The 25,062-nt window shown below is 41.9% G+C and overlaps 2 protein-coding genes across 4 annotated transcripts; both read left to right on the forward strand.

Annotated features, from left to right (window-relative positions):
• Nucleotides 1–2,004: 2,004 nt before the first annotated feature.
• Nucleotides 2,005–11,660, forward strand: cabp1a (calcium binding protein 1a). Of its 3 annotated transcripts, XM_034595664.1 has the most exons (8): nt 2,005–3,124; nt 6,764–6,949; nt 9,027–9,057; nt 9,228–9,371; nt 9,474–9,583; nt 9,676–9,750; nt 9,952–10,024; nt 10,128–11,660. In XM_034595664.1, exons 1-8 carry the CDS (start codon nt 2,375–2,377, stop codon nt 10,151–10,153), a joined length of 1,395 nt encoding a protein of 464 aa, XP_034451555.1. In that variant the 5' UTR covers nt 2,005–2,374; the 3' UTR covers nt 10,154–11,660. The 3 variants fall into 3 exon arrangements, with proteins under 3 accessions (XP_034451555.1, XP_034451556.1, XP_034451557.1); XM_034595665.1 differs by lacking the exon at nt 6,764–6,949 and having other exon boundaries at nt 2,361–3,124; XM_034595666.1 differs by lacking the exon at nt 2,005–3,124 and having other exon boundaries at nt 6,783–6,953.
• Nucleotides 11,661–15,860: 4,200 nt separating this feature from the next.
• On the forward strand, nt 15,861–23,852 carry mlec (malectin). Its single transcript, XM_034596175.1, has 6 exons — nt 15,861–16,136; nt 16,552–16,772; nt 17,273–17,451; nt 17,768–17,944; nt 20,674–20,731; nt 20,851–23,852. The coding sequence occupies exons 2-6, from the start codon at nt 16,571–16,573 to the stop codon at nt 21,093–21,095; spliced, it is 861 nt and encodes a 286-aa protein (XP_034452066.1). The 5' UTR covers nt 15,861–16,136; nt 16,552–16,570; the 3' UTR covers nt 21,096–23,852.
• The last annotated feature ends 1,210 nt before the right edge of the window (nt 23,853–25,062 follow it).

The following is a 25,062-nucleotide window of genomic DNA, read 5'->3' on the forward strand; positions in this document are numbered from 1 at the left end:
ATTATAGCAGCAGTTATTTCCTGCCAGGCCTTTGTAGCCTCAGCATGGAAAGCATTAAAATGCCGAGGCAACAAGAACATCACATAAATAAAATCAGTAGGGTCATTGTTACTTCATGGGTTCATAAAGAATATACACACAGGTTCAAGTTTAATGCTGCAACTGTCTCCACAGCCAAGGAAATGGATTCCTGACACAGCATTAGCATCCTTCACTGTATGGGAATCTCCAATGGTACGTTCCTGTCTCCACATCTGTGATGGATGAAGACACATGTTGATGTGCCAATAATCACCAATAATAAAACACATATAGGCTGACTCATGTAGGAAGATAGTAGTGATGGTATTTATAGACTGCATGTTTTGTGGACACAGAATTGTTTTTGTTGCAGCTGTTGAATCATCAAAGTAGACAATAGTAGTTATTCTTAGGTTACTGCCTTGTATCCAGAGTGGAGCCTTCTGTGTGTTTGAGAGAGAGCGCGAAACACTACGTGTCATCATCAGAGCACCAGAACATTACTGCATTTTGAACAGACATTTCCTGTAGTACAGAGATTCTTAACTCATCATAATAAGGGCAATACAGAGGAAAATGTGTTTCATTCTCAACCTCTAAATTCACACTATTCACACAACTTGACGTCCTCAGGGATGTTTTTAAATCAACCATCGTCGAGGGCCAGAGGAAGGATTCCTGTTCTCAGCTGTATATCACTAACAGTGTGTATAAATGTGTGTTTTTGTCATAAGTCAGACTTGTGTGGGGGCTGATGAGCTGCAGGGAACTCTATGAGTGTAGCTGATGGAGTCCCATGGGCCCCCACCTGACAAAGTGAGAATTTGCTTGACATCATTTAAATCAAATGCAGGTGAACAGTTAAGTCAGAATCACAACCTGTGAAACCCCATAGTTTGCAGTGTAATGCAGCAGACTGGTGTTTATCATAGTAGGCTCATTGTGCAATCACAAAAATAGCCTACGTTATAAAAATATCATTCAGTTTTTCATGCCATATCACTATGGGACCACAAAATATGCAATGGTATGGGCTTGGAGAATTGTGTGGGTTCTTTCTCCCCATGCACTAGGCCCTATCTCCCTATACATTAAAGGTTTTTGGTCAGTTGGTTATTATTTGAATTTTGATTATCAATCAGATTATGTAGAGAATCTTCTTTGAGTTGTGTGTTGCATTGTTTTACAGCAAGTACGTGTTGACAGTTTATTTTGTTATGTTTGTGATGTTGCTCTGTTTGGTTGGTTTTTTTTGCCAGGGATGAGGGGTCAGATCAGCAGGTCATGATCAGGTCTCGGAGAAAGAAGGGGCTGGGCAGACTCAAGGTGACACACTCAAGGTGTTGCATTTATCTTCTGTATTTTTGCAGATAGATTGAATTGTGAGGTCAGCAGTAGCCCAGAGTCCTAACTTGGTCTTGTGATCGTAGTGTTGATTGTGGTTTCTCTACTTGTCTTTCTGTAAAGCTCACCCTATACTTACCAGGGCAGGTAGGTTCCAAGCAGGTGAGGATGTGGAGGTAAATGCCAGTCGGTAAAGAAGGGGGGAGAGGAGTTGGCAGCTTGCTGGGAGGCTGCAGATTTGTCTGGTTTTGTTGCTTGTTTTGCTTTTCAGTACCCAATAACTCTCAATTCATTCAAATGCAGGTGAGTAGTGAAGCCAGAATCACATCAGCCTCTAAAATCCATTAGTTTGTGCTGTAGTTTTTGGAACACATGGAGATGTTTCTATAAATGTTAACAGTTAATTGCTGCAGACCGGCAAATGGTCACTGGTGTTTCTCCTATTTTGTCCACCAGGAGGAAAACAATGACACACACACAGCCTATACATTTTCTACAGTTGCATTAGGCCAGTTTAGAGTTTGAGTGGAGTAGAATTCTACAGTTTGCTGACAAACAAATGTGCATTAGCATCAGGGATTGGATATTATTGTAGTATTGATTTCCCTCATTCTTGGAGAATGTGTCCTGACAGAATCTGTATGTGTTTCTGCTTTAGATTACAGCTCATATATGAGTTGGGCACATGTCCGTCTCCTGCAGTGTTTATCTAACGGGTTAATCTTTGTCATGGGAAAGTTTGCCGACCACTGGCAGGCTACACCTTACTACCGTCTACACCCACGTCACAGAGACGAGCATCCACATCAATGAAAAGGTGACGCGCTCTGCAGCTACGTGTGTGCTCCGCTGTGTGTGCGCGCTCCGGCTGCGCTGCTGCTGCCGCACAGCAACCAGGTGGAGAGATGAAGCCCAACTCAGCAGAGAGCATCACGGGCCGACGATGACGAGAAGACGGCGAATGATGGAGGATCGCCCCACCGAGACGGAATAGAGCAGATCCGCAGCTATGAGCTCCTCCTTCCCCAAATCTGAATCCACGACCTCCTTGTTGAAATCGTCCGCGGCGGCGAGGAGACCGACACACCTCCCTGAGCGCACAGCAGAGAGCCGGAGAAGTCAGCATCACCAGCCGCAGCATCAGCACCAGCATCACCACCGTCCCGCCGCCGCGCTCCGGAGCAGCGGCAGCAAAGCCGAGGAGTCCTTCTGGTCGGCCGAGTGCGACGTCAGCGCCCGGAGACCCCTGTGCCACCCCTCCCTCGTCGGCAGCCCGGACAGTAGTGACCACGCAGCCACTCGGGACAAGTGCAAGTCTCATGCCCCGACCCACAGCCAAGTTCCCGACCCGCCAAACAGCGGCGAGGCGGACCGAGGTGTGAGGGAGCGCTGCAGGTCCTCCAAACCCACACACCGGCACCACCACCGCAGGAAGCACACCCGGGAGGACCGTCCTCCGGCGGCAGGGGCACCCGACCCCGAGGATCCCCGTCGCTGCCACACTCATAGCAGCCCGGTCCCCAGGGTGCCCTCGCTGTCGGACAGCAACGACGACAGGACTCCTCTCTGTGAGCCGAGGGACCGTCAGGGAGCCGGTTTGGCCAACAGTGCAGGAGGCCAGGTCCCCAGTCCCTCCCCGTCCTCATGCTCCCTGGTCCCGCTGTCCAGCAGGTCATCCCGTCGCTCCCGGAGGTCCAGTGCTGCTTCTTCTGCATCCGATGTCAGTTTATGCACCATCCTCAATTCACTCTTTGGACAGGTAATGGATATAGAAACATTAATGTACACCTACACCACTAGATGTGGTCTGGATCAAGTCATCCTTCACAGTTTCTGTTCATTTAAAGAGTTTTAAGTGCAGCTCCTCTGAGTTTTGTGGCCCCTGACAAGCTGTGTTAGTGACACCCCAAACCCGACTTCTAATTCATGTAAGAGCCTATATTCTATGGGTTTGATGAGAGGGGTTACCACAGAGAAAATTAGGTTTTGTTAACCAATGTGAATGGACGACAGCAGTGTCTTTAGTAAGGCAGGCTTCATCTACAAAACACATCAAGTCCAGGCTTCCCCTGCAGAAGTGCTCTGCTAAAAATATAATGCTTTGCTACTGTCATTTCTACTGGCTCCAATGACGTTTCCAATCAATACACATTGTGCTTTGTGATGCAGTGTGCAAAAAACTGTCCTCACTGTATAGATTGCTTATATAGACAGGGAAAAAGCTTCTGCTATACACATTCATTTCTTATATAATTTGTAAATACAGCGCTACCTCCTACAGACCTCAGCCAGTCAGCCGTTCCCTCTTGAAGTGGATGTGATGGGGGCATTTTAAAATGCTCAATATCAGAGAGGTGCAAATGTCTGATGTGCTAATGTGTATCTGGTGAAAAACAGAGAGATGTATATTCATGTCCCTGCATCATCACTGCAGCAATTGTTGTGTTGTGTTTGGAGGAAATCACTTTGATGCTCCCGTTGGTGATGGAGGGATCTATTTTGAGCCTGCCGTCTATTTATACATAGAAAATAGGTTCCACTTAATATGCTTGGGCTGGTGTCAGTGATGTGGATTTGCATAATTTTAGCTCACAGAGCTCAGGTCTGCAACCAATTTCAGTTTTACATCACAAATCCTCACAAAGCTCCACCATGTCGCATTGTGTGTGGTGTTTGGATTTTAGGCTGATCCTTAATGAGGAGGTTATTTACAGATTGGAGAATTAGGAATGTCACAGCTATAGGAGGGGATAGTATGGGAACACTTGGAGCATCTATTGTGGCTTCGGGAAGAAAATCCTCAAGCACTTGTAGAATGAATGCCTACTCTACAAATACCCCATGAGTCAGTGTGCGAGCAGCTCTGTGAAAACATTAGTGTGACCTGTAAAAGGTCTTTGATGAGACAGCTAGATGGAGAGGAGGTCAATGACGGGCAGGAATGTAATGCCTGGTTTTAGAGATATATACGCACTCTGCTCTGCCTTTGGCATTTTGTCTAAACAATGCATTCAGCAGGATTTTCACTGCTCTGGATGCAAGTTGTGGTTTCACTTGCCAAATGTGAACAGATGGTGATCGACTACCTTGAATCCAATTTTGATTTCTGCATATGTGCAAACACACACAGATTTAAAAAATCACATGAATAAACAGACGTCAGTACCTGGATTGCTGCCTCTCCCAGTCTTCGTGTAGGTGCCGCGAGGCTGCTGTAGGTCAGGCTGACCTTGTCTTTGACTGCAGAGGGCACAGGATGATGTGTGTGGCGCGGGGGAGTGAGGCGAGAATACAAAGGCATGTGCAGATAATTTGAGACCGACACAGGGATTCAAAATGCAATCTCCATCCAACCATCCATTATCTTTGCACTTATCCTTTGAGGGTTGCAGGCGGCGGGCCAATCCCAGCTGACATTGGACAAGATGCACCGTGGACAGGTTGCCAGTTTATCACACAGCCAACATACACAGACGAACAACCATTCACACTCACCCCTGCAGAGTTTTCAATAATCTTGCATGTCTTTTGAAAGACCCCAATCGAGCTAGGTTTCAAATCAAGAACCTCCTTGCTGTGACGCAGCAGTGCACGCCAGCCAAATGCAATCTCAAGGTTGCAAATTGACAAACGAGTCTGGTACGTGAGAGTGCAGGTGAGGAGCTGGAAATAGGTCATTACAGAGTATTCTTGTAAACTTGCCTGCTACAGATTTTCATACAGCACAAACACAGCAAATACCTGGAAGTATGTGTGTGTGTGTGTGTATGTGTAACACTGGGGTAAAAGGTTACTAGTGCAGTTTTGTGTATATAACCCTGTTGGAAAGATGACAGCGGCTGTGGCTGAGGGGTAGAGCGGTTGTTGGTGGTTCGATCCCAGTCTTCCCCATCTGCATGCCGAACTGATCTAGAAAAGCGCCATTTACCATTTATCACATCGCTCTTGTTTATTCAGATGCATGGTGTCTGTGATGCCGTGTTGAATTGTCTGTGTTGTTCACAGATCTGCTACAACAGTTTGGTCAGCGTGACAGTTGGGTGAAATATCCCACAGACGCTCAACCTCTTTTCCTTTAATAGGCATACTTCATGCTTCACTTCCCTCTCTCATTTACTTTCTCACTTCGTCTCCCCCTCTCTCTCTTTGAGTGTCACTGGCCACACTTTGCTTATACTTCCAGACAGACAGCGAAGTGCAGTGAAGTTCACAGTTGTCTATCAGCTGCAGGTTAGCACCCCAGGCTTCATGGGTCTTGCTGAAACCAGAGCTTTTACTCCTCTCAGAACCCAAACTGCAAACTTGACGGAGAAAAAGTCCTCATGGTCCTTTTTAGTGTCTCTTTTCTCTCTTGGTATGGGAAACTGCTTAGACTGGCCCCTGAGAACGGTAAGACTGTTTTCACTGTGATATATTGATGTCACACCCTGTCTCTCTCAGTTTGTTTGGTGGATTTTGTGGCAGGTTCAAAACTGAAACTGGCAATAAAACTTGACAGTGGTGTATCGTTTTTTGGACGTTTTGTCCAAGTTTTGCATACTTGTGTGCAGCTGTTTTCAGTCTCTGCTCAAGCTTGAGTGGATGTTGCAGAGGTTAGGTCCTCATACTGCCACATTGCTATAGAGGATTTAGAGGTTTTTTGTCTGTGTGTGTGTTTTTAATGATATCCACACAGAGCCTTTACAAAAATAGTTTAAATCAGCATTTGCTTGTGTTGTGTTATGTTTGTTTAAGTAATGTTTTTTCTTACACATTACTTTGTAATGACTTGAAACTTATTCTGCCACTTTGCTGCTTAAATGGCTTCCGTAGTATTTAGTTGACCTTGTGTTAGATTAATGGCTTCAGATCTTTGTTGTGCAGCAGGCATTATTTTTTCAAAAGGAGAAGAAAATGTATCTTGATGTCTTCACAGAATCGTGGTGTTCCCGGTGCTTATGAGCTTGCATTTATATGTATAAGTATGTTTACTGTTCCAGTGACAGTGTATAGGTGTGAGTTGCCAGTTCGCACGTCACACATAAACAGTTGTGAGCAATGAGTGGAAAGTTGGCAATGTGCCGCTTTATCGATGTATTTAAATTTGTGCCTGGTTTTTGTATTCCCAACATTGCTTCATATACAGTTACACAACACTCACACACTTTCCTGGATACTTACTCTATCCTTAACCCTAACCTTAACCTAGGAGGTTAAGTGTCCCCATAAGGAAGACTTATGTGACTTCATGTGACTGTGTAAACCTCACAACATGAATAATATCTGGACAACACACACACACACATTACAGAGAGAAACTAGTTGACTGTCACACGTCCTCCTCTCTCAGTTTGCAGCTTTATTCCATTCTGCTCAGAAGCCTCTACAGATCTCTAACTCTGTCTCCCCCTCTGGAAAGATGCTCCGGGACGCTGAGAGGAGACTCAGAGGGGGGCTGCCCTGTGAGGAGATGGGCCATGCAGGGTATCGCCGGCCTTATCAGGAGTCCATTGTTTCCATGACACAAAACTGCGTTCTCGTGAGCAACATACTGGGACAAACCTGTGTCTTCCTGAGTAATGGCGTGGCCAAGTGCAGGCAGACTGTACGTAAGTCTGGACAAAACATCCTTTTTATATCTACTTCTTGTCTGGGTTGTTGCGGACCTATTTTCTATCACTGCAGTGCCTGTTCTTAAAAAGTCCTTGTCATTAGTGAGTCCTCTTCAAACATTTCTACAATATACTGTCACTTTTTATTGTTTGTGTGTTGGACGTTGTGTGCAGAGCTTTCTATAAACAATCTATGATGCAGAGTGAAGTTCATCCTACCTGGTTTATCTGCAGGGAAGATTTTAAAGCCAGTGTTTTTCAAAAAATGCAACAGCATTTTTTTCAAAATTTGTTATTACTGTACAAGTGTGTGGTTTATATATATGTTTAACTGAGGCACTTAATTGGTGTTATTTTTTCATATATTGCATTTAAGACCTTTAAATTCATATATTTCAATGGTCTGTTAAGCAATCAACACAATCTTCAGACCATTGTTCACAACTTTTCAAAATAAATCTGTTTTTCAGCTAGATACAAAGCAAACAACCAAACAAACGTAATGTTTTTACTTTAAAGACAAATTGCCAACTTTCTATGAAAATTGCGATTTTGACCCATAATTTGACCCAGTTGTCAACCACTGCTGTAGTTTATCAAAGGATGTAGAGGAGGACGTGTTGAACTTGGTCCACATACTGACTGTTAGCACTTCCCCGCCCCCACTGACTGCTACAGAACGCTGGTCGCCTGTTTATTCAATTTATTAATATTGAATGTATCGCAGGTCCAAATTGCACCAAGTTGGGCACTGCACCTCCCTGGGCCATTACCAATACACATGCCTAGTGTGATGTCGATAAGAAGAATGGTTTGCAAGATTTGCATTCCACACACAGATGTTTGTGTATATTAGTAGGTCAATAATTTCTTACGACTTCCACTCTTGCTGCTTGTGACTGGTATCCTTCCATCTGCCAGTGTAGGGAACACACAGGTTTGGAAAAGAACAGCATAAAAGTTCACAAGTGACTGCATATGTGTTTAGGACCTTGTGAACACATGCAGTGCACATGAATGCAACAGCCTTCATTGATCAGTGGTTTCCAACCTTTCTCAGCTTAAACAGGTCAAACAGGTGCAGTGATGCTGATTCAGCAAAGCTTTGCTCCACTGCTCACCTTTCACAGATATACCTATATCTTTAATTGTATGGTGAGTGCATAAAATACTAAAGAAATACAGTAGTTTTGGGAAATACACTTTTTTCCAAGATTTACATGAAAGGCCCGATAACACTCACATGTCTGTAGTAGCCAAGCTTTGTTAGAGACCAGCTGTTTCCGCCTGTTTTAAAATGTTAATGTTAAGCTAACCTGCAGCTGGCTGTACTGTAGCTGAGTGGTATCAGTGGATTATCATATTGGCCAAAGTGAAGACAGTAAAGTAGTGGAGGTTTTTGAGTAGATATTTCAGTGGTCTGGATCTTGTCAGTGTAAATTGTGGTGGATGATGAACCGGCAGTGATGAATGAAGGGCTGATGGTGTTGCGCATACATGCATGCTGTACCGGCTGGTTATTCTGGATCTTCAGGTGCCTGCCCCTGTGGTTTCTATCTCAGAGGTTCCGGTCAAACAGTTCTTTCTGGCTGACGTCAGCACCTCACTGTTGTGTTTAGACGTCTCACTGCTCCTGCTGTTAACCCCTGAGGGCTCTGGGATATGTCTGCCTCTCTCTCTGCCCTTTAAAGGTTGTGCTCATCTTAAGCAAGCACTGAAAAAATAGAAACGGCCACATTCTTCTGTAAACTGTGAGGGTTATGGTTCCCAGTCATGCTTGATAGGAATCGGACGATTTATACTGGGAGGTTTTGTCATCAAGATGTGAGATAGTTCCAGTTAACATCTTTTATCGTTTAGCGTTCTCACGTTAAGTTCACAAAACGACTGAGGACTGTTATGGAGAAGGCTGCTGATTTAGGTTTGGGCATCACTCGAATCGCAGCGTTGTCAGGGGTATGTTTACATGATACTCATATATAAACTGTATGAGTGTGTTTTTTATGATGTGATCATGGCGACTGCCTTTGTTTTTGTGCTGACCAATGATCAAATGTCATTTCATTACAGGACAGAGAGCTGCGGCCAGAGGAAATGGATGGTAGGTTTCACCTTTACTGGAGTTAAGCACTCACACAAAATGTATCGTAAAACTATTGCTTGACAGGTTTGTCAAAGCTTTTTATAGAACAAAAGGGGAGACAGGTTTTAAGTATTTACATATTAGTTGACAGTTAATGTTCTGGTACATTTTCTGTTATTTCTAAACAGAATTGCGCGACGCTTTCAAAGAGTTTGACAAGGACAAGGATGGTTTCATCAGCTGCAAAGACCTGGGAAACTGTATGAGAACCATGGGATACATGCCCACTGAAATGGAGCTGATTGAGCTGAGCCAACAGATAAACATGAACTGTAAGGACCCACCTGTTTCGTGCATCTACGTGTCATGCATTCAACTGTATCCTGTATGTGTATTGTGGTTTGAAATTCTGTGCCAAAATCTTTTTTGTCAAGTGGGAGGTCATGTTGATTTTGAGGATTTCGTAGAGTTGATGGGTCCAAAACTCCTCGCTGAAACGGCTGACATGATCGGAATAAAGGAGCTAAAAGATGCATTCAGAGAGGTAAGAGGTCTACTTCCCATAGCTCTGGTCATGTTGATATTTACTAATTGCATCTTCATCATCAGTGTTGTTCCTCTGCTTTTTGTTCTCAGTTTGACACTAATGGAGATGGTGCCATAAGCACATCCGAGCTCCGAGATGCAATGAGAAAGCTGTTGGGCCAACAGGTAAGATCATAAAGTCAACATTTCTAATACCTCTTTAAAAATAAGCAGGTATATGCTAAAATGTAGAATGGAATGTAGATTGTATCCATTCCCATTCCAGACTAAGGAAGATGTTAGTGGGTGTTAGTAGGTTCTTTGACCAGTGAAAACAGGACTTTAAATGAGTGTGGGGCTCCACTCTGCTTACCTATTTTTTTCCAGGTGGGTCTAAAGGAAGTAGAAGATATCCTGCGGGATGTTGACTTAAATGGAGACGGGCTTGTTGACTTTGAAGGTAAAGCAGCTTCAGCAAACTACTTATTTATTCAAGGTATCCTGGGAAGTGTGGTGCAACGGCTGCATTCTGTCATCCTCCCCCTCTCTCTCTCTCTCCACAGAGTTTGTACGAATGATGTCTCGCTGAGGTCACAAAAAGATCGGTCCTGAATGTGAAGCTGTGTCCTTCTCTGTACTTGACCGAGTACGACAGAGGACCATGCTGAGATCTTCTGAGCCGTCCCAATCTGAATCAAACTGGAATCACATTTCCTTGAATGTTACGGAGAAAAGCGTCACCTCTCACTTTCAATCAATAAGTGTTCTTCCTGAAAAGTCTCCGGTTCGAGTGAGGCGAAATTTGCTGTAGCCTAGCTGATGATTGTTCAATTTAGGTTTTTGCACTTTAATTCTCACTAAATAACTTCCTGTGTGGATAGAATGCTGGTGTCTCGTCTCCTCTTCTACGTGGCTAATATAAGTGTTTCGCATAACGTCGCCTTATGTGAATATCACAGTCAGGATTAGAGAATTAATGCCTATAGAAAAGATTGAGAAGACTGTTAAACGTTACGTTTCATTTCCACACAGTATGTGTTATATTAGAAGTTATAAGTGGAATGTCCTTTGTGTGACACTGGTGCTCCACCAAGGAACCAACGTGGTAATATCACACCTGTATTGTAACCGTGTGACCATCTGTGATTTCTCACTGTGCCAGTCCAGTAAACAGAAGCATCAACTGTCTGACAGCTACATGCAATGAAACAGCAGATCTCTGAAATCGATGAGCAGCAGAACTCAGAAATACAGTTCATATACAGTATCTCATTCTGCATGGTCTGGATCAGGGACAGTTGAAAAACCATTTAAAGGAGACATATGGGGCTTTTTATCAGTTTTTCTTTCCTCTAGTGTGTTTTAAAGAGCCACAGAAAACACTGCTTCTGAAGCTCCTCGTCACCAGTTAAAACCAGTTAAAGCGAGAGCAGAGGTCAATATTTCCTACAGGAGCTGCAGCATTGGCCAATATGAGGAATTTATGAACATGAATAATTGCATTATATGTCTCCTTTAAAAAGATGCATAGCTCTCTTTCAAAAGCCAGAACACCAAAGTGCTCAGTGACACTAGCCTGCTGTGGTTTGCAGCATCCAATGCAGTGTAAATGGAGCCTCTCCACACTGTCTGACAGCGCTCACAGGTTTGAATTCCTGTAATCTGTAACCTTGCTTTGGGAACAAGTAATGTCAGTTTTCAAAAAATCACCACGACCCTGTCTGTGAACACACCGTAGGAATGACATTTGTTGACTGTATATGCAGTGGATGTGATTATGTTGTACCTGTACTGTATGTCAGTGTCAATATGAATCTAGTTGTGGTAATGTTCCACACATCCGTGTTGTCGAAGCAATTTTTATGCATGCCAAAGAGAGAAATTTATTAAATTTAGTATGCACATTACATTTTTTTGTCTAAGGAAGTAAATACAATAATTTCGCCAAGTTGACTGTATAAAAAAATAAAAGGTGTCTACATTTGAGCCCCCTTTTCCCGTGGTGAAATTATCAAAGAAAATAGAGGAGCAATATGGTAGAAAGTGGCTCTGCGTCTGTTATTTAGAAATCCAATGAAAATATACTATGCTTACTCAAGTACATCGACAGTTTTTTTGTTATGAACCTTAATTTTCAAAGAATTTTCTTTGTGTCTATTTTTTCAATCAGGAGAGACTTCGATTCAATGGTTTAACAATAATTTATTGACACATGCACAGAGAAAGTGATGTGAATGTTATAAGTCTTTACGTTTTAGACCCCTATGTGATATCATCAGGATTAGAAGGGGGTGGAGCAGAACGTAGTAAAGGATTCCACCCAGGGGACTAGACACTGGTTTGACAGTTTGACAGTAGCCGCATGATTGGCTGGAAGAGAATGTGGCAGAATCTGATTGGCCGTTTAGAAATGCCCACAATCAGCTGATCATTAAGCAAAGATGAGAGAGAGAATTGAGATTGATTGAACGGGGTAAAGTCTTCCTGACTGAACTTAGGCTGAGCTTCATTAAAGTCCAGATGTCATTATCAGCATATTGGTACATCACTATGCTGTCACAGCACGTCATGAGGTCAAACCTCATCATATCTATTTTTCATATAAGTCACTAAGACTAAGGGTTGGGTACATTGTATTGTGCAGGAATCCTGCACAGTGATGGTTTTGCAGTTATTGTGCAACAGGACAAACACAGATGCATCACTGTGCAGGTCACAAAGTGAAAATTACTGTATTGTATTGTGCTGTGTCCCGTGTGTGACCTAATAATATGACTAATTTAGATTTGATGAAAGATTTCTGTCTGCTACACACATGTTTGGTGGTTAAAAGACATATTAGGTAGCGACAAAGTATTCTTCAATTACATAACAAAGTCACCTTCTTCTGCTTTATTAGGGCAACGGTGACAACAGGAATTTACAAGCCACTGCAGTACATTTATTTCACTGTTAAGTTTAGACTATTTGGTAACAGCATTGTAAAAGAAGTTAACCTTTTACAATACACCGCCCCACGCTTTGGCCTTGGTTGCTCTACATTAGGTTTGTTTTTGTATCCGTATTTGGCTTAGTCTTGACACAACTTTGACAAATTATACATTATTTAAAAGCTCTTTGTTTCTTAATTATCTCTGTGTAAAGCATTTTAGGATCCACATATAACTGCAAATGAGAGAATTTGTTCAGACCTGCTGAAATAGCTTCAAAGTGTTTTCCACACAAAATGTTTGACTACGGGCCAGATTGCTGCTATGTTTGTGTCTCGGTCAATCTGATCTTTCGGTTGTAAAATAGGGGGGAAAAGGGTCACCTTTTTATTTCAGGTACATTATATGTCAGGGTCTGGTAACAGGTTCAAATGATAAACCGGCAGTAATATTAACACTAAAATGTTGAGTGCAAGCCTCAGTTTTCATCCAGAAAGAACAGAGGAGATTGTTGCAGGCATAGCGACACCCACAACTAAACTGCATGTACTCCACACGCTGCCTCTGGGCCACTTCTGGAGGAACATGAGGTTAAAGCAGCAGCAACAAACGTTTGCACTCCCAAATATAAAGCCCATAAGAACTTTAAACATTATTAGTTTTTGTATCAAATCAAGTCAATTTTAATATGCATGTTTGGTTCATTTTATGAATAGAGGGCAGTTTTACTGTATGTTTATACCAGTGCTGTGTAAGGTAAAAAAGCAAATACCTGTCACCCACAGAAGTAATGCTGTTGCCATAGCAACTATCTCCATTCATTCCTTTCTTACCAGCTCTCTAGTGCACCGTGTGCGCACGCTGCGTTGGACCCCCCTGATTGGACAAGACTCGGACCGTGTCAAAGAGAGAGAGGGTGGGGGTACATGAAGATAAGAGTTATTAAATAACATTGTTTTACACAGACACACACGCACGCACGCACGCACGCACGCATGCACACACACACACACACATACACAATTTACAAGAATAATATAGAAAATAAGAATAATGGAGATAAAAAAATTATGCACACATTGTAAGTGTATCGAGATGAGCTATACTAGCCCTTTTTACCTTAAACCATTTGTAGCTATTAATTATCAGTTAATATTAGTTTTTAGCTATTGATGCTTATGAATGTTAGACCTTCACTTAAGAGAATGTATAGTGGTAAAGCAAGGAAGTTTTATAAGGATAAATCCAAATTCTTGTTATTTTGATTCATGTTCCCCTTTTTGTAGGTCCAGTGTATGGAGATTTGTTATCAAAGGTGTGTTTTAAGAATCTGAATCAAAATCCAGTTTTATTGCCAATCAGTTTTACACGAACAAGGAATTTGCTGTGGTGAATTTATGCAAGTATAAATGTAAAAAATATAAAAATAGGACACAAAATTTAATATTAAAAATACTATAAGCACCAGGGAGGGATTGTGCAATACGTTGTAGGTAAACACTAGAGACTGGCCTGTGCAAAGTACAGATAGTACGTTATTTGCCATGGGAAGTTAGAGTGTCAAAGTGTCACAGTCACAGGCAGGGACATCAGTGCAGTCCAGTGTATTGGTGTAGGATCACCTGAAGGGTTCACTGCCTGGTACCTTCTGAGAAACTCATTGTGCCAATAATCAAGAGTGAAATAATGAGTCAAGGACACTTTTGAATTTGGCTTAAATTGATCGTCTTCACTTACTGTCATACTGTCGGAAAAAAAGACATGGAGCATTTTTCAAATAATGTTGGTGTTTTTTATGCCAAATATGGGACACATTTCGCCATAGACACAGTGGCAAAGTCTTCTGCCACCATGGGTCTCCCAACACAACCGATGACGATTGTTCACATTCAGCAGTTCACCGTTTACCAAAAATATGAGTGTTTAGTGATCAGTGCTCTTTTAACGCACTCATTCACAACACTGCTGAATACACACTGAACATTTAAATATTTGATCCCAACTTTGTGTTTGTGTTTGGTTTTCTTACAAATAAAAATACAGTCAATAACTTGAATATAATAAAATATAAGAATTATATTTTATTATATTCAAGTTATTGACTGTTGTATATCCCCCTTGACAACATTAATATTGTCTTTGTATATGCTCTCTGTGACTGATTTTGGTATGTTTCAATCAAAAAATAATAACAATAATGTTCAGAGGTGCGGAGTAATAACGTAGAAATACTTTGATACTGTACTTAAGTAGATTTTTCAGGTATGTGTAGTTTACCTGAGTAACTATTTTTTTGAAGACTTTTTACATTTACTCCGTACAATTTTAAATAAACCTGTACTTTCTAATCCTTAAAATTTCCAAACAGGCTGGTTACTTTTAAGGTTTTAACATAAATGTACAATAACCCAGAAAAGATGATTCCTTGCTGTATATCCATTCGTGCATATCATGCAAAACCTCCACAAAACGCTAAAGACTTGATGATCAAGATGAAACAGACAGAAGAGAGTCAACTGCAGAGAAGAGGCACAGCACATATGTCAATGACAAGGAGTAACAACATTGAAGAAAGTGAAGAATCAGCCAACATCCCTAATAATATCGACAATGTCCACAACGCAGCATGGAAAAAAAACATTCCCTTTCCCTGGCCTTATTTAAATTAAGAATACTTTATTTTATTGTAGCCTATACATTTCCTCCTGGACAAATTTGTATGCTCACACTTGCTTTAACCCCTGTTTGCAATATATAGTTTTTTATTATTTGAATTGAACGCAGTGGGGTTTAATTGAAATATAAATTAAACTATATTAATGAGTCTCAGTTTGCTTTGCACAGATTAAATGGCCCTCAGAGGGGTACTTGTTACTGTCATACATGAGTACACTTTAGAGCCTTTATTTTTACTTGAGTAAAGAGGATCAATCAATACACATACTTTTACTTGAGTCATTTCTGACACAAGTGTCTTTACTTCTACATGAGTAAAGAATGTTCCACCTCTGATCATGTCAGACCATGACCAGTCCTAGAAGGGGGCGTTGACCCAAACTGAGGTCTCTGCCTGACAGGCTGAACTCAGGGCACAAAATACTCCAACTTCCTACTTGACGTGTAAAAGAGACGCAGGGCCTCTTCAGTGCACGTGTCTGTCAATCAAACTCAGAATAGAGACATGCAGTGTTGTGAAAAACCGCAACATGTCGGAGTGTTTCATTTTCTTAGTGAACACACTCAAACTGGCTCTTTGTGCACAGTTATAACGAAGTAGTCTGTGATTGGTCCGTGATGCGGAAGCTCGTGTTGAGTGGCTCAGGAAACCTCCACAGAGAGGACGTGATTCGACGGAGCACCCGTCACTCATCGGTCACGGGGAGTCTCAAGTTAGGTAGCGCCGTCCCGCCCCCTGCACACTGGCTGAGCCAATGCTAGTTAGAATCCACACATTGAATGAAAGTCAGTGTAGCAGCAGCAGAAGCAGCAGAAGCAGCAGCAGGAGGCTGTGATCCCAGAATATCTGCACCCTCCACTCATCTGACAGCTTGTAGAGCGGGCAGCCGGTGACACTGTGTCCGCGCAGAGAGGAGAACGCGTTGGCAGAACAAAGACTCAGATTGTCGGTGAAACGGGAAGAAGGTAGGATACATTTGCATGAGCGTTAGCCAGCTGGGCTCCCATAGACCAAGTATTACTGGTTAGACAGGTAGCTAGCTAGCGTTACTCACTGCTAATGTCTCGATATTCTTCACTGCTTGACTAAATAATACGCACGTGGTAACATTATGTCGCGAATCTGTCGACGTGAAGCTGTTTATAATAAAACTGTCATTTCCTGTGTCTCTGTGTGCTTCTGTGCTAATGCTACTACCGGTGTTGGTGCTGTAAACGTTAGCATACTGGCTAACTCTGAGATATCACGTTGCATGTCACCACGACGAGCTTCGATAGCCCCTTACGCTAACCGTGTGTGGGCAATGTAACATACGGAAGGGTTAGCGCTTGGGTTTGCTGCACGCAGCCAGGTACCGACGCTGTCTGTGTCTGTGTGCAGGACAGGGCTGTGCGGGGCAATGCAGCGGGTCACGGCGCACCTCGTCGCCGGGCTGGTCGCAGCGGTGCTGTCGCTGCTGGCAGAGCAGTGCTGGGCGGACGGCGGGGGCCCCAGCCTCGCCGAACGGGTCATCTGGGCTGTCAATGCCGGGGGTGAAACACACGTAGACGTGCACGGGATTCACTTCAAAAAGGACCCGTTGGAAGGGAAGCTTGGTAAAGGTGAGTTGCTCATGTGATTTTGTACGTGTCTTTTTGTTTGGCTTCGCCTGTGAGGTGTTCTGTGAGAGTGACATTGTGAAGGTAAATGCTGCTGCTCCTCGGAGCCCGAGGAATCTTTGCAGCAGAAAACCTGTGCATGCTCCTGCTTCCGCAAGTGAGTAGCGGCTAATGAGGAGTCAGCATAGAGGGCTGCAGCTCCGCCCCTCTCAGCGTGGACAGGAAGCAGGTGATGATGCGATCTAATTGACTGTACGAGTCCTTCATGGCGTCAGCTATGAGGCAGAGATGCTGGAAGTGAAAGTTGTCGTGATCAGTGTGGTATTCTGCCATTCGAGACAAACAGGAAACTGTTTTTCACATGGTGGTGGAAAAGGCAAGGCCTCCTGTAATGGGGTGCTTTGCTGAATTTAAAGGACGATCAGTTTCCCAGCACTGCAGGTATTATCGTGGTCCCCTGAGCAAAGTGCAGACTTAACTTGATGCCTTTCTTCCTTTTGCAGCCTCCGACTATGGGGTGCGTTTGCCAATTCTGCGCTCCAGTCAAGAGGACCAGATTCTTTATCAGACGGAGCGCTACAACGAGGACACTTTTGGATACGATGTTCCCATTCGCGAGGAAGGAGACTATATACTGGTTATGAAGTATGCAGAAGTTTACTTTGCCCAGTCACAGCAAAAGGTATGACAAAGAATGTATCAGAGATCATCAAGTCTACTTGTGTGTGTTGCATGTTTAATCGCACAGTTTGAATGGACAAGGTACGCAATGAACACATTTTTAAAGGTATAATTATTTTTTATATATATTTTTCCACTACAAATATAATGTGACGGACATTTCATTTTTCTCTCCTAATTTCCCTGTAGCTGCACACTGGTGTTCAGACAGTATTCTAGGAGTTGTTTGATTTTCCATTGGTGTACTCTATTGATGATGCCACAAGTGTTGGGTTGTGTGTCTGCGTGTTAATCACTTCGAAAATCTGTATTTCTAGGTGTTTGATGTCCGTCTGAACGGCCATGTGGTGGTGAAGGACCTGGATATCTTTGATCGAGTTGGCCACAGTACTGCTCATGATGAGATAGTGCCTTTCTCTATTCGACGCGGCAAGCTGAGCGTGCAAGGGGAGGTGTCCACTTTCAACGGCAAGCTCACTGTGGAGTTTGTAAAGGTGAGCCGTTTTTCCTTTTCTAATTATTTGAGAAAGAAGTTTAATTTTTTTGCTTTTTCCTTGGCATTCTGACAACTTGGTCTAGTTTAAACGGGTTGATCAGTTACGGAAATTGACTGAATGTGAACGCTACTTTTACCTTTTTAGGCAAATTGGCTGAAGTCTGGTAGTTTTACAGGTTGGCTGATTGGCTGTGTCCATCTACTGGTAAAGATAGTTTGAGAATTGTTTTACTTTTTGAAATGTTCATGCAAGCTTGATATATTGTGAGATAAAGTTGTACTCCAGCTGTAAAATGAAAATAAAATCTGTGGCCGCATGTCTCATCAGATGTAGACTTTGGGTGAAAGCCTGCCATTGGAGCGCCTATTCTAGGCGGCGTTCTTGACCCCTTCCAGCCCTTGACCATTTTCAAAATCTCCTTCACTACCTACATACTAAAAATGGCAATTACACAGTCAACTTTTGTCTTTGTGTTTTGTGGCATTTTCTATGTGGAGACTTGGCCATTTTAATGACAGTGCTCGCCTCCCCACATGCATTTGCTCCACCAAAAGTTCCCCTCACACCATTTTGCAGCAGCACATACACTGCATCCTGGGCTTATCGCCACCCAAGAGAGTTGTGATTGGTTAAAGAAATACAAACAAACCAGACCTTTTCCCCCTTAGCGGAACGATAATGGGTAAAGCCAGGCCAAGTCTGGCTCTGCAAGACTAATTCTGCAGTAAGAGTGTATAAGTTAAAATACTATATTTTTATAGTTCTCTGAAGAAAGAGGAACATGCCACATATTTAATATCTTTTCATTTCAACCTGCATCTATTTCAGACTTTAGGTCTTTTGAAGCATTTGACCCACCAAGTTATATTGCTTTCTGTGTGGGCCATGTTTTTGTTTACTACAGCTTTTAACTTTGCTCTTTTGCTCTCACCAGTCTATTTTCTGTAAATCATCTTTCAACTTCTCCACTATTTAATATTTCTTCCAGTTAGTGGTTGCTTTTGTTCATTTCTCCTTTTCATATATGTGATCCCTGTTTACTGTGATTTACGAGAGGACGTTAATGATATCCAAAATATCTGGCATTATTACTGCATAAAATATAAATACCTGAACAGATAAAATTTGGAGTTAGTCTGACCATGAACCCTTCATTCTTAGTCTCTGAAAAGAGCCAGTAATAAGGTCAGTAATTGATTCACTCCTTTCCTTGTCACATTTTATTCTTTGCTAGTACATCTACTGTGCTCTGCCACATGCAGCAGCAGTAGTGTTGGTAATTTGTGTCTAACCTTCACAGTATCCTTTAGCAATGCTCGTCCTTTTAGTCACTTCACACAGCCTAACCTGTATTGCTATCGTAGCTCTCAAAACAGCATCATCTCATACAATGATGCTGTACGCTTTTGACATTTGGTATGATATTTATTAGGTTAAATCTAATATGTAGTAAATGGTAAAATTGACTATTTATATAGCGCTTTTCAAGGGAAAGTGCTTAACTGTACAAGCCAAATTCCCCCATTCACACACACACACATTCATACAGTACTGTACTCAGCCTCAGGGACAGTTTGGGAGTTGAGTGGCCTGCCCATGAACACTTCAGCATGCAAACTGGAGGAGCCAGGGATAGAACCACCGACCATCTGGTCAGCGACCCGCTCTGCCTCCTAAGCCAGACGTACAAACCTTCCCCACAATGTGTGCCTAGGTGTATTTATTCCCACAGAATTCAATTCAAAAGGGAACTTGGGAGGGTGTATACCTCCGCCAAGGCCTAACAGTCTCCTTATAAAATCACATATAAATTCAGTAGATCCTGATTTTTATTTTTATATGCACCAAACTGCACACACTCAAAAATATCTGTCCCGTAAACATGAGAGATTGTTGGTTTTCATGAACTATCGAGAAATCAAAGAAAATGTGGCAAAACGCCTTATCACTAAATGTTAGAGAAAAATCCTGGATCCGTCTGCTGATCTGGATCTGCACCAAAAACTAATGGATTCTTCCTTGACCCATACCGCATCCTTCCACCAAGTTTCGTGGTAATCCGCTCAGTATTATACCAACTAACAGACACATAAACGCAGTGGAAAGTGTAACCTCCTTGGAGAAGTTTGCTCATATTTGCCCCAAAACATCCAACATGAAGAAACATCAGTCAGAGGGATTGTGTGGATCTTTTTCACAGATCCTGAAGAGTTTCACGCCCAAGGAGCCTTTTTTTCCCGGACACGATTATTATTCCCTTTAAGCCCTGAATTCCCACAAATTAAAAATAATTTGTTTGGGACTTTGTAAAACATGTGGCTGGGGGAGAAATATGTAGACTGGCTTACTTCAAAAAATGTTTTTCCGCAGTGACCTCTTTCTTTTAATTTTTTGTAGGTCACTGGTTCTCTGTGGTTTTATTTCAGTCGAGAGAAACAAATGCTCTGCTCTTTTTGCAGATTAAAAAGAAGAGAGGCATTTCTAATTGTTTTTATCTTACATTGAGCGTCATACTAAGATAAGGGTGTTCCAACTGTGTTTGTTGAATGCATAAATGATTATACATCAATGAAACAGTTTTTTTGTCAATTGTACCATTTCATATAGCTGTTTTAAATCACCACTTCAATGTACTAGTGAAGCCACTGATTAGTGTTATAAATACCTAACTATTTACTGTCATTTGTTTGGTCTGCATCATGGGGCTGATCTGTTCTTTGTTTCAGGGTTATTATGACAACCCAAAGGTCTGTGCGCTCTATGTAATGAAGGGAACATTAGAAGGTGAGTCCTGACACTGTGAACCTATTGGAACAATTAGCCTTTTGCATAAAGCAATCCCAATGACACATCCCAATGTTTTTTGTACCTTTCTTTTATGTACCTTTTTTATTTTTTGACAGATGTACCAAAACTTCAGCCTCACCCTGGCTTGGAGAAGCCTGAGGAAGAGGAGGAAGAAGAGGAAGATAGTGAAGGAGGCGAGGAAGGTGGAAAGAAAAAGGTGCCAGCAGGTACTAAGTACAGGGTCCAGTCTGGTCCCCGAACACCAAACCCATACGCAGCCGACAACAGCAGTCTAATGTTTCCCATCCTCGTGGCATTTGGGGTTTTCATCCCCACACTGTTCTGCCTCTGTCGGCTGTGAGCTAAAACTAGCTGTCAAGAAGACGTTAGGAGGACGAGGAGGACGCAAGACTATGAAGAGAGAGGGGGAGATAAGAGGGGAGGGGGTCAAGGTGACAACAGCAGCACAGGTTGAGCTGAGGGCTCGCAGAAAATCGACGACGGCGGGAGGAACAAAAGGAGACAATAATTTTTTCGGGAAGCCACCTCAAGATGAAGCAAATGCTGCTGGTGAATTGTACCGGAGGACAGAAAAGGAGATGTAGGAAGTGTATGCTGTGCGCTTCTTTGTGAATGTGTTTGGCATCCACCTCTGCTGACCCTTTTGAACAATGTTCGTAATTTTTCCACTCATGAGACTGGGCAGGATTTACAGATGCCAGTCTTCACGGTTTGAAACCACATCTCAGCAGCTAAGGGACGCTCAGGAGTGATTGGTCTGGGCCCGTTTTATAAACTAAAAGCATTGTTTTGTATTGGGTGTGGCAAGGAAGCACACTGTTTAACACTCCTGCTGCTCTTGCTCAGCACCTGGTCATACATGTAACGTTTTAATTGGATAGGGTGCTGCACAGAAATAGTTTAAAAGATTAGAAAACATGAGTCTGATGGTTAACGGAAATGCATTTGCCATTTGAAAGCTTTCATTTTTTCCTGTTCAATTTGTTGCTTTTTTTGTCTGTCCACTCAGATCTAGTTAGTCCTGCCTTGACGTGCCATCATCTGTTTGCTGTACAATGTTGAAACATTCACATGGAATTAGCTCTGTGGCCGGCAGGATTATTTGCTATCTGCTGTCTTAACTCGGCTTGCCTTTACAGAAATATAAAACGTTTTTCACAAATTAGTTAATTTGAGTGGTCATAGAGAAATGATTCCTCTACAGTATCCACAAATTGTCCTTTTTTTCTTTTTTTAAGGATTAATCAATTTTAAACGTCTGAATTTACAAGGTGTGAAGAGACCAGTGAGTGAGTCCTGATTATCACGTTGCTTTACTTTAGGTCATCTTTGCTTTCATTATTTGTTCATCAATGATGCATGCCTGCCTTTTTGTTTCACCAAAGAATGTTTTTTTTTTATTTTTTTATTTAGTTGTTTAGGGAAAATTTGGGGCCTGTTTTTTAATTTGACAAACCGCTTGAAAATTCAATCTGTGATATTTGTGGCAAACGGTTAGGTTTACAATACACTTAATAAAAAACACCATGAAATTTGTAACAGTTTATTTAGAGGAACATAATGTTCCACTTTTTAAATCAGACGGGGGGGGGGTTGTTTTATTTTTATATTGAATACATAATGCTGTGTTGACTCTGATTGGGCCATGAACTTCACTCCACGTTATCAGACTGAAAGAGAACAAGCCACAGCAGCTCAATGATAATATAATAATTCAGAATAACCTGTGCCCGTTCTGCATGTGTTTGATACAAAGTCTCTGTGTGACCCAAAAGTTCATCCACCTGCAGTGAGAGAAAGCACAACATTGGTATCTGTAGAAAACCAAATGTTTACCAGATGTTCCAGATCAATTTTCCACATTCTTCACTTGGCCTTTTCAGATCTGTTGTCTTTTCTTATTTATGTAGACCGTACCATTTAGTTAATTCAGTGCAGTTAAGATGCTTGTTCTTGATATTGAACCGATTTAGATAAAACATAATCATTGTTTTGTTTTTCTAAATGGCCATATTATCAGAGTCCACTCTTGAGTTAGTTTCAGCTTTCGGACAAATATCCTTTTCTGCTTTATATGTGAACTTAGAAGCAGCTTTGTTCTTTTTTTATTTTTTTTTTATTTTACAGCGTTGTCTTGTAAATCCTCCTATTATGTATCTAGTTACTTCCCTTAAGTGCTCAGCTCTCCTCCAAGGACAATTTTGTAACTTTGCCTGTTTCACTAATGCGTCTTAAATTTCCCCCGGGTCCCTAACCCATCCACCCAACCACCCACCTTAGTATTGCTGTTGCCATATGCATTACTTGGAAAAACTGTTAATAATTCAGTTGTTGCGGATCCTACCCCACTCCTCGATCTCCCCTTCCCAGTTTGATTGATTGGCAAGAAGTTTGTGCCATAAAATGTTCAGACAGTTGTCTGCGTTTTTGGGGTTTCAGTTTTTTTTTGGTGGGGGGGGGGGGTTCTTGATTTAAATTTTTCAGTTGAAAACTCAGCCCACTTTTTTTTTTTTTAAGACGGAAGCACCTTTTTTCTTCCTATTGGAAGGTGCAGAAAGTTCATTATTTCAGCACCAAAGTCGCCATGTTCTGTTTCTCTACACAAGTCCACACAGTTGCATGTGTATATAAGGTACAAGATCACAAGTTTTGTTGTGTGACGGCAGTTTTGATCTCATCACTTTTGTGTTTTAGCTGAGGTGTTAGGGTTTTTCTTTTTTTTTTTAGTGAGGAAGACTCTGTGGCCTTTCTTCTGGGGAGGAATGGTTATTGGTACAGAATATAAAAATTAAAAAAATTAGCAGGCAGCCTGATTAACTGTCAGAAAAGAGTAACAAATAAAAGATTATGTCTGAAAATGTGGGATCTTCCATTCTATTACATATAATTTAAATCAGAGTGGGGCTGATCTGGAGATATTTTATAATACACTTGGATTTGTATGTTTGAATTTTTCCTCAGGATCTGTTTTGTTTTTGAGTTCTTAAAACGTGATATGTTATTGGTGTGACATTTTGCACTGCCTCATGTATTTTAATTTTGATGTGTGTTTGTCTTTGTTGCCTTGAATTATTGAATACAACGTGCTTTACCATCATCCGCCTTGAGGTTGCTTTTTTGTTGGCTTATATCAAATTTGCCTATTTGTTTTCCCTCTTCTCAGTTAAACACATTTCAGGGGGAGATCTTCATTCCACACAAACGGCTCTTTTTTGACATAAGGCTTTGTAGGATCCATATACATTCAGTCTGTTGTTCACCTCAACTTTTCTAGGAGCAAAGCCAGTCCAACACAAGTGGAAAGGTCTGAAATGTAAATGGTTTTGTAAACTCCTCACCAGCCTTTTTTGGACCTGTTGTGGTCACTACACCTCACAGCTGAAGAGACTGGAGTGGAATGAAGATCTGCTCTCTATTATTTTATTTTTTCACGAGAACCAAAGAATTTCTGTCATTCCATCCAGATTCTTTAGCAGTGTCTTAAAATAACCCTTAAGGTTTTTGATTTCTTTCATCCCCCCCCCCCCCCATTACCTGGTAAAGCAGTAAAAAAAACCAGGGGAAGCAAACATGTCATTAAATTTGTCGCCACTTATCATCCGCCTGCCATGACACCATCTTTTATTTTCTCTAATTGTAAAAAAAAAAGCTTGATGCTATTTCCCCTTGTCTCATTTTCAAAGCAGCTGACATGTGAGATGAATTTAAATTGAGACAAATTTGAACAGTGAAAGCCAATTTAGGCCATTGTATGCGTACATGAAGGGCGAGGTCTGCCACCGGTCACAGTGGGATTGAGAGACAGTGAGCGTGAGCTAAAATACGAAACCCATTGGATAGATCTACATGTGTTGGATAAAGACAGGTTATTTTGATGACTTGACTGATTTTACTCAGATGTCATGTACACCTGCAAAATGGGAAAGGCTGATTAAATGCTGTCTCTTTTTAATAAATGTGCTATTTTATCAGAATGTCTGGTGTTTTTTGGATTCCTCAGTGTTTGACAAGTACTGTGCCTGTGAATCCACAGGATCCAAAGTATTTTTGGAACTGTGCAACCTTGTGAGCACTTGCAACCCTTGAAACTCTTCACGTGTTCGTCTAACAACGTTTCCTGAAACAAATTAACAGAGCAGCTAGGTTCAGCAGGGTCACAGCAACATGCACAGGCCCTTTGTTTGTCCAGGTGTCGTTTTTTTCCACCTTTTTCCGCCAACTGTGAATACTTCTTGAAATAGAACCACATATCTAAAAGCTGCTGGGAGCAGAATATTTAAAAGACAAACACAGCTGAACAAAGTAGA

The sequence above is a fragment of the Hippoglossus hippoglossus genome, chromosome 9, assembly GCF_009819705.1.
Source record: "Hippoglossus hippoglossus isolate fHipHip1 chromosome 9, fHipHip1.pri, whole genome shotgun sequence".
In the NCBI taxonomy this organism is placed as follows: domain Eukaryota; kingdom Metazoa; phylum Chordata; class Actinopteri; order Pleuronectiformes; family Pleuronectidae; genus Hippoglossus; species Hippoglossus hippoglossus.

Bases quoted from the DNA above. Each gene is read 5' to 3' on its own strand.
- mlec (XM_034596175.1), top strand. From the start codon at position 16,571: ATGCAGCGGGTCACGGCGCACCTCGTCGCCGGGCTGGTCGCAGCGGTG. The intron at 17,452-17,767 runs GTATGACAAAGA...CTGTATTTCTAG, and splicing joins TTGCCCAGTCACAGCAAAAG to GTGTTTGATGTCCGTCTGAA. The intron at 20,732-20,850 runs GTGAGTCCTGAC...ATTTTTTGACAG, and splicing joins AATGAAGGGAACATTAGAAG to ATGTACCAAAACTTCAGCCT.
- cabp1a (XM_034595664.1), top strand. From the start codon at position 2,375: ATGAGCTCCTCCTTCCCCAAATCTGAATCCACGACCTCCTTGTTGAAA. The intron at 9,584-9,675 runs GTAAGAGGTCTA...TTTTGTTCTCAG, and splicing joins TAAAAGATGCATTCAGAGAG to TTTGACACTAATGGAGATGG. The intron at 9,751-9,951 runs GTAAGATCATAA...ATTTTTTTCCAG, and splicing joins GAAAGCTGTTGGGCCAACAG to GTGGGTCTAAAGGAAGTAGA.